General features: G+C 39.6%; 1 protein-coding gene across 1 annotated transcript in view; it reads left to right on the top strand.

Moving 5' to 3' along the window:
* Nucleotides 1-374: 374 nt before the first annotated feature.
* The window catches only part of sorcs3b (sortilin related VPS10 domain containing receptor 3b), a 46,588-nt gene continuing 31,695 nt past the window's right edge, over nucleotides 375-15,267 (top strand). Inside the window, exon 1 of the mRNA XM_068326923.1 lies at nucleotides 375-1,163. Coding sequence (XP_068183024.1) covers nucleotides 468-1,163 — 696 coding nt within the window. The 5' untranslated portion in view covers nucleotides 375-467. The remainder of the gene's footprint in view (nucleotides 1,164-15,267) is intronic.

The raw sequence follows: 15,267 nt of genomic DNA, 5'->3' as shown, positions 1-15,267 counted from the left end.
CCCGTTAGATGTATGTAGCCACAGTGAACACACCACAGCTCAGCAAAGGCTAAAATCACTTTTGCTGTCAATCGTTTCGAGCCCGTTCAATTCTATTTTGGATAACTTTTATGGATTATACAAATAGCTTGAGACCTGGCTGAATAAGAAACTACCCCCCCCCCCCCCCAAAGCGACATATAAAAACATGTAACAATTTAAAAGTATTTTAAAGCCTTTTTTTAAATTTAAAAAAAAAAAAAAGGCTCATGAATAATGAGCCCAGTCCATTCCCACAGTCAGTCTCAGACGGCGTATTTGCCTGATGCGCAGCGCCTCCCCAACTGGTCCTTCACTTTGACAAAGTCTTGGACGTGAGCGGGTCTGCTGAACGGCTTGCTCATAAACATGACACCTTGAATATTTTAGAACAGAATAGCTCTGCCACGTCTTCTCCCCATTACATATTATTTGTCAGGGGGAACACAATGGGACTGTGGTCACTGTGGAGTTTTTCCTTTTTGGCTTTCGCGTCTCTGCACTCTTTTCAACCCAAGTTTGTGACTCAAGCGGAAATAAGTTATTTCGGTAAATACGACAAATTTCACCGCCTGGAGGCAACGATGCTGGAGGTACGTGGAACTAGAAAACCAAATGTCTCCGACAAAATCAGCAGTATCACAAAAGTTCCAAGCGCATTTGAAAAAGGAACAGTTGATGCTTTAAAACCAACCGAAGGCACGCAAGTGGTGAATGCCAAGCAGAGTGGACTTGGAAACGACGCATCTATCGGCGTAAAACCGGCACCAAACTGTCCAAATTGCCTAAAGATACCTGATAAAAAGTATGTTGGTGTTTCCAAGGACAAACAAAGGGAAAGTAACGTCAATATATGGTTAGAAAACAATATTTCTGACACAAGAAAAAGGGCGCGTAGAAGTGTCGGTACAACATACGCCGAAAATGTGGATCAGATAATAAGTGGAGAAGCGCAGTCAAGAGAGAGGTTTGTGGAGGCTGTCAAAGGAGTTTCCAACTCAAGAGCCGAGTACCGGAGAAGTGGTGAGGAATCACGGGTTAACCCGAGGCAAAAAGAGCCGTACCTGGACACCTCCACCTTTGCTCTGTCGGGAGACTCGGCTCACAACCAGGCGATGGTGCACTGGTCCGGACACAACAGCAGCGTGAGTTCCAGTTTGGAAATGCATTTAATCAAATCATTTCAGGTTTCAGATAGCTTGTAGTTCTCTAACATGCTCATCACTCTTACATTTCCCTGATGTGACATGCACATTTACAACATTTTTGAACAGTTTTGAACGGGTGTTGCATTTTTACGCACAGCCGTTTCAGTACGCACGAGGAAACTCTTTCCTGCAAACTAAATGTTTCTGCCTATAATTTTGATCTGAACAATGCATTTTCCATTTTTTCCATTCATAATTATATTTTGTCCTTTTCCACATAAAAGATGTGATTCTCACGCTGTTTGCTGTTGCGATTTGATGGACGACTCATTGATATATTACACACTCGCAGTGTTCCTTCTCTCCCCTTCAGACGAGAGTAGTAATTCTTTTAAATGGAGTATTTGTAATATCACTCTGAAATTATCGGTATCATATTCATTTTTTATTTGACATTGAGCTATGGGAAGGGGGTTGTTTTTATGCCAACAATCAGAGCAAATTAATTATTAATGAAGTGATTAAATCAAACAATGTCTGTGAGGAGGTTGAAGCTTCATTTTAGGGGTGATGTGTCCAGCTCGAGTGTAATTGATACGTTGATTTCTAATGCTCCATATTCGACATTGACTTCACAGATTACTGTGGGGTGAATTCTACATTGCAAAATGTTGGAAGCTGTGCTCTCCAAAACAGGTTGCTGGAAAAGTGCACAACTTAAATGGATTACAAGACATTGCAGCAATCACTCAAATCACCCCCACCTCCTCACACATAGAGGCGCACTACATACACATGCATACACCTGCAAGTACACGCACATTTTATAGTTCCACATTGTTTTACCACCACAGAGACAAAGACATTGAGATTTTATCTCTTCCTTTACATATGCAGCATGTAGAGGTGTTGGAAAGTTCCACTAATCGTCAAGCGCAAACATCTTAATGATACAAACAGCCTTGTGCAAAAGAAAGGATATAATCTGCCTTTTCCTTCAGGTAATTCAGATCATCTTAGTTTTTTGAGCGAAGTGATGTAAGGCAGAAACATTAATCCGGGACCGGATCAGAAAATGTCTGTGTCCCGAAAACAGTGCAGATATTAATACATTATCCAAACAAGACTAATATATTTCACTGGATGAATTATGTGATCCAGCATTTACCTCATTCTTGTTGTTAGACAATATATCATAACATCAGTGGAATCTCAGACATGTTGATACATCACAGTGTCAGAAATGAATTATATGAATGGGTAATCTAATAAATTCTGATTTGTAGGACGTATTGTGAAATATGTTGTAAGTTTGATCGTTTCCTTTTTCTTTCCCCAGTGATGGCCTTTTGTACTGCAGGACACTGCAGCACAAAAGACATCGGATGACACTGGATCATCATTGATGGGCTTGTCACTGTAGCCAGTCAACATCTGAGATTTATACAGTCTGAATCCCCGTCTGCTGTCCCAAAAGTGCGACTGGAACTGCAGAGTTTAAATTGATGGCTTTTTATGACTAGATGTTAGAGCTCAGGAGATATCAGATGTAAATGGCTGATAATAAATCCAATCTAAAAGGGACATTTGAAGGGAAATTACTTCATTCCTGTGGTCTAGGCTGGGTCTATCAAATATTCACTTCGACACGTTGCCTGTGAGCTGGCCAAGATGTGAAATCCCACAGGGAACAAAATGAGAAAAATGTAAAAGGGGATCTTTAGAGTTCAGACATGATGAAGAATTTCATTGCATAAAATGTCAAATCTGTCCACAAATCAGTCCTGTAACTATTATTTGATACCTGCGATTGTCTGATACATCAAAGCCTTGAGTCATGGCTGTGTGGTCTAAAACATAAGAGAGATCATTTTGATTGGGCATGGCCATGGGAATACAACAAATGCTGCACAAAATTCATTCATTCATTCATAAGCCTTCCTATCCACTTTTTTCCTGCTTTCGTGGGTCACGGGGGATTGGTGGAGCCTATCCCAGTGGACTTATGGGCGAGAGGCGGGGGATACTCCAGGCATGACGCCGGTGCACCGCGGATGCTGCACAAATTATCATATAAATACATGTGTCCTACCTACAAGTAGCATTGATTGCCTGAGTATGTTTCTCCCTTTATATATGTCATGAATGCAAACTTTGATTGATATATATGGGGTTGGGATTTTTAATGACGTTTGCTATAAATATTAGTGAAAATAGAGTTGGAATAAATCAGAATAATACTCATTATACTGGGATAGGGGCGTCTGCAGTATACAAAATCAATATCTCTGTTTATTGCCTCACATGTTTGAAGCTTAGATATTTCCCTGTTATAATCTTTTTAAACATCTGTTGTAGCACAGTCTAAACTCCAGGGACAAAGTTTACCATTGCCCCCCACCCCCCACCAACCCCCCACCATCCTGAAGGCCAAAGTCTTAGAGTAAAAGCCAGCTGGTGATCAGAGAGTTACTGGCTGAAAAATCATTTGAGGTTCCTGAATGACCAGGTTTTCTAGCTTCTCCCATAGTGCCAACCGATCCACGACACTTTACTGAAGCCGAGAACCATTTATGATCATATTTATTGACACCATATCCCCTGAGCTGCTGCTGCAAAAATTATACTGTATGTTGGTGTAAATAATGCGTACCCGCTGCATGAAGGGAATACAGGTCCATCCATCTCCACTGGCCTGCTATGAAAGACATGCTCTGGGAGTAGCTGGACATTGATGAGGTCAGCTGTTCCTCTTGGCCAAGTCTCATTATTATTTTTATTTTTTTTGTTATGTTTTGTCTGAGGTAGCGAGAGTCAAAACCAATCTGTCAGCTCTGTTACATTGTCTTTTTCTGTTGCCACTGACTGGGAATCAGACAGGCCTCTTGGGCCGTGTTGTCCGCATGCTTAGTCGGAACAAGGCAGTTATTGTCGCACATAATCTCATCGGTATAAATAGACAATAAAAATGAGGAAAAGGCAAGGCCCTGGGGTACACTTGTGTTTAAAACCGGTTCATTAGATAGACAGTCATTCCATTTAACATGCTGGTCGCATAGAAAGTCCTTGATCCATAAAATCAAATGGAATGGCTTCCCAATTCACAGAGGTGATTGACCGGAGTTTGCGGGTGTTGTAGGATGATGAAAAGTGCATTTAAAAGCTGCCTCCATCAGGGTGTTCAGATATAACAAAGGGAAATATTCTGATGTGTTTTTGTTTTTCTGTTCACTTCTCACATTTGTCTTTCATATTCTCCACACAATTGCACTTTCAGCTCTAAGATTCCAGTAAAAAAAGGGACATCTATCAAAATAATCTTTTTTTCTACTAGCCATTTTGGTCCTTTACCTGCTTGTCCCTCAGGGTGTCAGCACCATTCGTTGGTTCATTAATCCAAGCCGTCTCAAGCCTTTAGGGGTTCACTGTCCGCTGTGAGATGCTGATAGAAACTGCAGCAATCCTCCGTGCTATGTAAGTGGTCATCTGCTGGTTACTACAGCAAAAACAATTGATCAGGAGCCTTGATGGGCAATTTATAAAGGTTTACTGAGAAAAAGGTTGCACTCTGTTTTTTCTTTTTTTTGCCACAGCTTTACTTTATGACACACAAGATGCAAGTTTTTCTCCCTCTGTAGTAATAATTCAGTGAAATCCCAGTTTTAACTCCTCAAATGACATGTTGCCCTTTTTTTCCCCATGAATCATTTGTGCTCTGGGACCATAATGCATCACATCAACATTGGCTTTCAGCACTTCATCAGCAGTTGGGGCGTAGCTTTGCCTCACAAAGTGCATATTGAGCTCAATGTAAAGGCCTGCATCAGTTGCGTACTCAAGCACATTGTCACTGCTTGAATCCTTCTCTGCTTCCTCACAGTCTCTCCATGTTTAACAGTCCCATGCACTTACACACACACATTTAGTGAAATGTTAATCAAAGTGACAAAGCGGGTATCATATTTGACAGTTTTGCATGTGATTAATTAGTTTAATAACTGTCGCAGTGTGGGAGACACATATTATAGCTGTGATTTGGTTATGAAAACAAATTAATGCATTCTCTGATTGGAAAATCAAAAAAATTGAAATTCAAATTGGAGATGATCTCCTTATTAATCACCATGGAGGTAGAAAAGTTAATATAAACTGCGTTACTTTCTGAGGAGAAGTCTGTACACCCAAAGGTCACGGCTGATTTTGTTCAGTTCTTTAGTTTCATCAGTATAACAAGTGAACTGGGTTTGCTAACATGCAGTGAGACTCACTCTGCCCTACAGCAACACAGCAGCTACCATCAGATTTAAAGATGACTGGAATTGTTCAGGTGGCAGTTGGCTTAAATAATGGTTTGACTTGGCAGTTTACAGTGACAGGAATGTATTAGTTGGAATAAGAAATGTTTTTTCCTATCTAGTGAGATAGAAAAGCACCACACACACGCACGCACACACACACACACACACACACACACACACACACACACACACACACACACACATACCGTGCAGTGAATGGCGATGATGGAAAAAGAAACACAATGACACACTGAAATCTCCCCCGATGGGTCTTCACAAACAAATCCTTTAAAGTGACTGGTCGCTTTTTGCTTTAACAAATAAAACTAATTTATCATCACACTGAGAAGCTGCTTAAACTAACTCATAAATATAGACACAAATATTGCAGTTAACCAGAAATTCTGGTAATTTAATCATCTTAACTGTTGCTAGAGGTAAAAATCTGCACACAGTTCATGGCACATTGGTATCAGTAAGTATATCATAGCATCAAGGATTTAAAGAAATAAGCCTGGAACATGAAATGACATGTACAGACAATGTATTCAGCAATACTACTATTTCACGCAGTCCCTGAAGCTGAAGACAGTATTCTTTATTTCAGGGTGAGAAAGTGGGGACGGACTGCTGCAGCCATTCAAATGGTTAGACTACCAAAAACAAACCGGGTGCAACAAATGCAGATCAGCCAATCTGTGGAATGAGTATACCGGTAGCTTTATGATGATACTATAGTAAACAACATTTCATGACCATATATTTAAATAAAGTAGTAAACAAGATAAAAAATAAATGTCTTCATACATAAAAAAGATTAAAGAGCTTCTGTGTAAAAAAAAACCCAACGACAAAAAAATGCAGTGCATGATTTAGTGTATGGTGTAGTTATGTTATAAATATGAAATGGTACTAATAAATAAATTCTTGTTGCTACTTCAATGTACAAAAGATGAAAACAAAGACCATTAAAAACAATGAAATCATAATCGGGCATTCAGGAAAAATGAGAATTGAATGATTTTCTGTTTTAATAAATACTGGTACACAACATAATGGAGCAAAACTAACCCTAAAGTGACAAATATACCTTAGTGTTTCCCCACACTTTTTGTAGGTATTCTATAACAGCTATACTGCGTAGTACCTTGAAGGCCCTGCAGATCAACAGTAACAAAGTCATCCCAAACAGACAGGAATCAAACTCGGAACCTTCTTGCTGTGAGGTGACAGTGCTACCCATTGCGCCACTATGATGCTCCATGATTTTTTCAGTGAATACAAAATCAAATTAGCTCTGCAGAAAAACCAAAGGACCAACATTGACCTCCATTATTAATTTTGCTCTATAAAAATCATATTTTTTACACAGAAAATATATTGAAGGAATGTAATGTAAATCAGATTGTATTTTTCCGAAAGCAACATAAGAAAAAACTGTCCAAAAAACATGTTTAATTTCCAATATTACTGTACATGTTCAGTGGCTATTTTTAAACTCTTTGCAAAATAATGTCGATGTAGGCGTAATAAGGTTTTTATGGTTTGGATTTGATCTTTGATCCTTTGAAATATTGAAAGAGTCATCAGTGATTCGGAAATTATGTGTCCATTAACAGTCAAGGCTTCTTCCTCACCACTAGTGTCATTCTTATCGATATAACAAACGTTTATATGGTGTCTTGATTAGGGAAGACTTTATGGCTCACGCATACGTGATAAGGCTGAACATTGTTGTTAATGAAAAGGAAACTCTGCTCTTCCTCTGCACAATATAATGAGATAAATCCAAAGTTGTTGCTAAATTAATTCAAATATCTAAAAAAAAAAGTAAACATAAAGGGTTATCAAACATATGAGCAGATGGGAGCTTTTACAAGGCATTTATCACAGAGCCACAGGCTCTGTAGACAAAGTTTCCATTTCATTGTAATTAACTGGATTGACATTTGGTTTTTTCGGTCATCAGATATCAGTCATTGCATGTTAAGCCCACCTAGCTCAGTGCCCTGTCAGTTGGAATTATAATACCTGGAAAGGGAGAAAAGCTGATTCACTGGCCTGTCTCCACAGTGTTAGTTTCAGAAAAATTGCCTGAATGACACAAAAATAAATCAAAACAAATTTACTAACCCAGCGTGCATAAAAATCACCCAATCTGGCAACACTTGTGTTCACTCTTCGACTTGACCGTGACCTGAGTTCAGCCCAGGACCATTGTGCTTTATTTCTAAATAGAAGTTCCCAGTGAAGTGATGTCTGTCAGTGTCTAGCGGTGAAGCAGAATAGAGAAGCTCAATAGATGACTATAATTTGGAGGAGACATGATAAATAAATCATTAAAGAGTTCATCAGGTTTCTCTTCTACACATAATGTGAAATGCAAATGAGTGATAACAGACTCAAGTCACCCAGGATCTCTGATTCTCCCAGCACTTTTGACGGCGATGGAGGCAATTTTAGATGGAGGATTTTTCTCTTCCAAAATCTCAATTTGGACACACTGCTGCCTTTGGCTCCAGCTCAGACCCCTGCAGGCAGGAGGCCAGCCATTAGGAGCCAAAGCAGTGAGGGAACAGAAGAGATTGGAAGAACTGTCTGATCGGTGTTACACTGTTCAAAGTTCTCCAACATGCTGGTGTTAAAAATGACCAAAACCAGTTTATGTATTATCATATTTCACCCGGGTTTATTTCTAATGTGTGTTTAATTCCATAGCTCAGGGAATACAGTATTTCAGACTGAAAGTAAAAGCAGTCCAGTTACCATACCTTTTACTTTTGAACACTAAATGTAAGAAAAAGAATAGAAAAGAACAAAACAAGAAAATCAGCAAGGGTAAAATGCTAATGTATTTCTGGTTCTTCACACTGTTTATAATGCATCAAATAAATTTTAAATTGCACAGGATGTGACTAAAAACCTTGTCAGATGTGTCAAAACATTTAAATGACTTCTAAAATCTCCCTCAGATTTGTCCTTCAGTGCACCATTTCTTGTTTTCTATCTTTCGTGCAAACAACATTACATGTCATGACACATGTACAACAGGCCATGACATTATCATCATCAAAACACATAACAGGTTCACAAAAACGTCTCACGATAGAGCCTTTATTGCAAATGAATCCTATAAGCCAATTTTATTAACACTGCCCATGCACATATTCAAGGAGGACCAGATTGACTACTGAAACCTCCAAAGCTCAGAGCATTAGGACTATATGACCAGAGTGTGGAGGATGAGCAAACATGCGGACAGCAGGTTAATGCACAAGGAACATTATTTCACTGAGGTGTTCCTGATAAAAGCAGCATCCCTTCAGTACGTTTTCACCCATAAAAGAACAAACAATCAATTTGGCCTGCAAATAAGAAGAGGACGGGGTAAAGTCTCTCCAACTGAATCATTTCTCTTAAAAGCAGTTTGTCTTTACTGCTAAGTGCTCTACTTTGCAGACGGCCTCACAGAGCTACAATCAAGATGTTGTTTTCATTCCCCCAGCCTTTTCTTGATTTTGCCCTCACTACTGTCAAGCCTTAAAGAATTTTATGCAAATTTGCAACCAATACTGTATTTCTGTTCTCTGCAGGTGTTTGCAGCAGATAATTTCTAATGAATGCATGAATATATTAATGTAATCTTATGAGGGGAAAAAAAGTTCTTGTTCCTACCTGCAGAGTTGGATGCATTGTGGCAAGTTTCGAGTTCATTTTGATTCCTAGATTATTTTCTAATGGTACATTTTTTTAAATCACATTTGGCACAGCAAGGGACACAAAACATGTTTCTCTTGTGCTTGGCTGCTGATCTTTTTCATCATATCACTAAAAATGAAAATGAAAAGTAATCATCAGTTGGTGTGGGAAGGAAATCTGGGATCCTAATTAGTGAGTTGACTTAAAGAAAATGCAGTATTTCTCAAATCGCTCAAGTGACTCTCTTGTTCCTGGCTTCTATCTTCCTTCTTTTAATGAAGTTGAAGATGTAATGAGCTGAACAACAAATGAAACTACTTTTTTTTTGTGTCCTCAGGATCTCATCTGCATGAATAAGCCAGTAATGCACAGTGTAGTTGAGTGAACAATGTCCCAGCTTGCTCTTCTCACACCGATATGCCAGTTTTTGGTGTCTGATAATGGCCAGGATGCATTAGGTGGCCTCTATGGATTTGCATTATGAGGCAGACTTGTCTCTTCCTATTATGTTCTATGCTTGTCACCCTGTTTCCTCATTCAGACTGCTAACCTGCTTCTGGTATTGAAAGCTGAATGTTACCTTTTTTTCGAGATTATTACACTGGGCTTGCACTAGGAACTAGTGTGACTAAGCTACTGTGGCTCCTCGTAAAAGAATTGAGCAAGCCACAAAAAGCCACACTCTGTGTCCAAGACAGTGGCGTAGCGCGTGGACAACCAACGCCATGTCGGGGTGCATGGGTGGGATAGCCCTCACGGGGGGGAAAATTTTTTAGAAAATGTGGTTGTTTTCCTGCATTCTGGTGCATTCTGAGGGCAAAATCTTCTGTTCGGTTTACCTAAAAAAATACACTAAAGTCAACAGTTCAAGCTTAACTATCTTTATTTCTATCCTTTTTTATGCAGGTATAAATGTGAGATTCAACAATTGAAAACTTGCATTCACTATGTGAAGATAGTCATACAATATATTACTCAATGTTTACTTGTAAGTTTTACTTGGACTAGAAGACATTTTAACTTTGACCACCACCAACACCATTGGTATGCCATAGCTTAGTTTTTGTTTTGTTTTTTAAATTCGATAAAATGATGTTTCATTTCAATTTAAAAAGACATATAAAATAGCAAGCGAGGTGAATACACATTTACATGCATCGCTAGTCATTCCTGCCGGTCATAGGGATCAAAAGTCGAAGACTACAAAAAAATATTAATAATATCTTTCATTTACCTTCTGATCAGTCTGTCACCACTCCTACCCCCTCTCAGCATTCACCATTTGTTGTTCAATTAGATTTTTACACAAAATCGACTATGAAACACTCTATTCTCATTTTCTTTCGATCGATCGTCCTCGCCTTGTCGTACACCAATTTGCGGGTTTAGCATGTAAAAACAGAATCTTTTTGTTTTTCATTGGACGAGAGGAGGTCATGACTCAAGAGCATATTTAATGATCGGGAGCGTTCGGGTCACTTCGGCTATTTCCGTCGGCATGCTTCGGCTATTTCCGTCGGCTATTTCCGTCGGCCACTATTTCCGTCAGCATGCGACGACAGAAATAGCTGCGCTAGCGAGAGAAAAAGTTTGTTGTCGCTCGGGGATTATCACGAGTCAAAAAAAGTTGTAAGTGTTAGCCTTTTTTTCCCTAAAAATAAGAACTCCACTGTGGCTACACAGGCTAAAAACCTTGTAGCCAATCTGGAATTTACACGCCTATGGCGACTTGGCAAATGGCTAGCGCAAGCCCAGTTACATGTCATGACATATGTGAAAATGTATTGAAAAGCTGATCTGTAACCTGGTTAGTCAGAAATTGTTGGCTCTCGCACATTTTCTTTTATGATATGATGGAAGCTTATTTAATGTTGTAATAATTGTAGAGTATACTGTCATCATCAGTGTCTTCATAATACTAAATATTGATGCCAACATGGGCATACCAAAAAGCTCATATCTTTTGAAAGGCCATGCAATACTAGGTCCAAATGTGAGTGAAAGAACCCATTTTGAATGTTAAACAGGAATAAACAGCTTGGTACCAGAAACAGATGCATTCTTGATAATAAATTATCCTGCTCATGATAGCTGCACATGTGGTGAATATTTTATTTAACTCAATCATTTACTTTATTTCAATGCTTAATGTTATACACATTTGAAAGACTGTGGTAGCTTTGAGTCCATTCATCTCACCAAAGTGGTGAGGTCTTAAGGTCTGTGCCTTATGGTAAAAATTTGCCTGACCTTATTGAGCTTAACAGTGTGTCCTGAGAGAGATTATACATACAGCACATATTCACGGTAATATATAATGTCCACAGAGTGTTTATACTTACTGAATTTACACCCTGTTTTGGGATCTGAAGTATAACCTGGCTATTTAGGCCTATGTTGATATAGATTTTTAGGAATACGCAACAAATAAATACATTTTATTCGCAATGTGCATATCAATTCTATGACTTCCATACCGGACGGATCGAGGCCCGGGTTTACAACAACCACCATCGGTACTATTCACCTACAGGGTGCAGGTGAAAATTGGACTATTGTTGGTCGAGGGAGAGAAGGAAAGTGTAGGAGACAAGAGAGAGATGAGGTACTCCAAGAGTATAGGACTGAGAGTAGGAACGTTGAATGTTTGAAGTATGACAGGAAAAGGTAGAGTTGGTTGACATGATGCAGAGGAGGAAGGTAGACATACTGTGTGTCCAGGAGACCAGGTGAAAAGGTAGCAAAGTTAGAAGTTTAGGAGTAGGGTTCAAGTTCTATCATGGGAAGAAAAATGGAGTAGGGGTTATCTTTAAGGAGTTTGTTAGGAATGTCCTGGAGGTAAAAAGAGTGTCAGGCCCCGTCCACACGATAACAGATTTTTTTAAAAACAGAACTTTTTAAAAACGCATCAAAAACGATTCCCGTCCACACGACAGCGTTTTTTTAAAAATCTCCGTCCACACGTAAACGCACCAGTGTGTTTTCGAAGACGGCTATAAGCATGCCCAACCATGTGGTGGCAGTATTCAGTCAAATGTTATCCAATAGGAATCCTCCGTGTTTTGTTGTCACAACACACGGGCCCATAAATATGACATCACAGCAGTTTTCGTTGCAGGCAAGACGTCAGCATTTTTAAAAAGTCGCGGATACACCGTCCACACGACAACGCAGACCCAGCGTTTTTTAAAAAATCCACTTCGGCCAGCGTTTTTAAAAAGTTGCGTTTTCGTTCTGGATATCTGCGTTGCCGTGTGGACGGAAGGCGTAAACGCAACAAAAAAGTTGCGTTTTTAAAATATCCGTTATCGTGTGGATGGGGCCTCAGATAGAGTGATGAGTCTGAAGCTAAAAATCGTAGGTGTGATGTTCAGTGTTGTTAGTGGGTATACTCCACAGGTAGAATGTGAACTGGAGGTGAAGGAGAAATTCTAGTTGGACTTTGATGAAGTGATGCAGAGCATACCTAGAAGTAAAAGAGTTGTCATTGGTGCAGATTTCAATGGACATGTTGGTGCAGGAAACAGGTGATGAGGAGGTGATGGGCAGGTTTGGTATCCAGGAGACGAATGCAGAAGGACAGATGGTGGTTGACTTTGCAAAAAGCATGGAAACGGCTATAGTGAATACTTTTTTCCAAAAGTGGCAGGAGGATAGGGTGACCTATAAGAGTGGCGGTAGGAGCACACAGGTAGACTACATCTTGAGAAAACGGTGTAATCTGAAGGAGAACAGTGACTGCAAAGTAGTGGTAGGTGAGAGTGTATCCCAACAGTATAGGATGGTGGTGTGTAGGATGACTCTGGTTGTGAGGAAGATGAAGAGGGCAAAGGCAGAGCAGAGGACGAAATGTTGGAAGCTGAAAAAAAAAGGAAGAGTGTTGCATGACTTTTAGGGAGTTAAGTCAGGCTCTGGATGGTCAGGAGATGCTTCCAGATGACTGGACAACTACAGCTAATGTGATCAGGGAGAGTAGGAGAGTACTTGGTGTGTCATCTGGAAAGAAAATGGATAAGGAGACTTGGTGGTGGAATGAGGCCAAACAAGTGGCTTATGATTACTTGTATGCTAGGTTAGACAGTAAGGAGGGAGAGACTTATTTATACAGGTTAGCAAGACAGAGATGGGAAGGATGTGCAGCAGGTTAGGGTGATTAAGGATAGGGATGGAAGTGAATTGACAGGTGCCAGTAGTGTGATTGGAAGATGGGGAAGTCTGGAATGGCAGAGAAGTATGTTAGAGGAGTATGTATGAGGACTGTAAGACAGTGGTGAGGTGTGCTGTAGGTGTGACAGGAGTGCAAGGTTGAGGTGGGACTGCATCAGAGATCAGTTCTGAGAAAGAAAGACAACGTACCATCACAACAGGCATAAATTGACTACTTGATGCACAAAATCCTCTAAAGCAAAGGTATGCCAATCAATGTAGCGTGATCACCTACAGCCGGTGATGGCTAAGGGAGGTGTGTCATCACAAATTGACACGATGTGTCATACGTACACAGTGATTCCTGTATGTTCGGCGGAGGTCCAGACATAACACCCAACACATCGTGACGGGTGTTTTGTCTGGACCTCCTTCTCCGCCAAACCCCTGAAACCAACTCACCTAACCCCTGGGGTTCAATCAAACCCAGGCTAAGAACCACTGTCCTAAACATAACACTTCAAATTGTATCTTGTCCATGTTCGCTTATGACCCCCGATTGTTTTGGTTTTTTGGGGGTTTTTTTATATTAAAGCCTTTGATTTTATACTAATTTTCCACTACTAATCACTGCATTGCTATGTGCTGCATTGAGCCATGGCTAACAAACCTAGAATAACAAGATTTACTGCTGCAGAATCCTTGAGGCTGATTCTAATTCCCATGTGACAATGAAAACAGCTGCAGTTGATGAAGATGAGTTGGCATTGGTCGATGGTGATCATACATTATGTTTGACATTATATGTTACAGCATTCTAGAATATACTATGTGTTGCAGATAAAGAAGAAGGAGTAGTAGTATAGATAAGATAAATACAAACACTGAAAACAAAAATATATTCTAAAATGATATGTATAAATGACCCCACGCATTTTAGATGCTAAAATATCTTGGTCACTAAGGGTTAAAGCATTTCTACAGTAAACTATAACTTGATTTATTATGGATATTACTATTATAAATGGTGATATTTTTATGTGACATATGATATAAAGCATTCAAAGTGCACAAAAACATACACCAGCTCTGCATAGATAACATGTGTCATCACAGGTTTTTCCGATTGTGTTTATTTCAGCCACTTAATTGATTTAAAATCCATATTTGGTCTGTTCATCAAATCTGATAAATCCACAAAAAGTGACCTCCAGACAGATAGAGAAAAGAAGCATTGCACGGTAAAAAAAAAAATCTGCCCGTGAATGCTCATTTTTCAGAAACTGTGTGCCTGTATTGTTGACGCATTCCAGTGATTTGTCAGTCATTTTGATGTGGTGGGTAAATAGACTTGAGCGACTCCAGGGAGCGGTCTCTTTGGATGTGTTTACCCTATGGTGCAATATATGAAATCTTATGTGTATTCATGAGAATGTAAATGTGCGTCATTGGAGAGGCGAACTAGTCACAGGATGGAAAGGTAGAAAAATAAAAACAAAAAAACAGAAACAGACAGTGTGCCAATGCCATTCCTAGCGCGAGTCGTTTGCTGTGTTATTACAAAGAGCCTTACATCATTCACTGTTATCAACTTTGGGGGTCCCTTGGAAATTAATTTAGATACTTCAGTTGTACCCTCCAGTTAGTTTTAAAAACAGAATCAGATCTACATGAAAGCGGCTACATTTCTCGCATATCTGAAGATTTCTCCTTCTTCCCATGGCATGTTTCTCCTGAGAAGGAGAGAAACAACAATCTGGAGGTGTGATCTTTGGAGAAAGAACCTTTTTTTTCCCACTACCCAATTAAAAAGAAATAATGTCTGAGGCACTGCCATCTTAATGATGTTTTACTTTTGCCTTAATAAGCAACAGGTTCCATTTGAAGCGTTGTGTTGGAAAGCACAATAAAGCCTTGCCTATATGCACTCCACTCCATTTTATTAATAGCCAAATTGC

Source organism: Antennarius striatus, chromosome 11, assembly GCF_040054535.1.
Source record: "Antennarius striatus isolate MH-2024 chromosome 11, ASM4005453v1, whole genome shotgun sequence".
Classification (NCBI taxonomy): domain Eukaryota; kingdom Metazoa; phylum Chordata; class Actinopteri; order Lophiiformes; family Antennariidae; genus Antennarius; species Antennarius striatus.
This window is presented reverse-complemented; position numbering and strand designations above follow the sequence as displayed.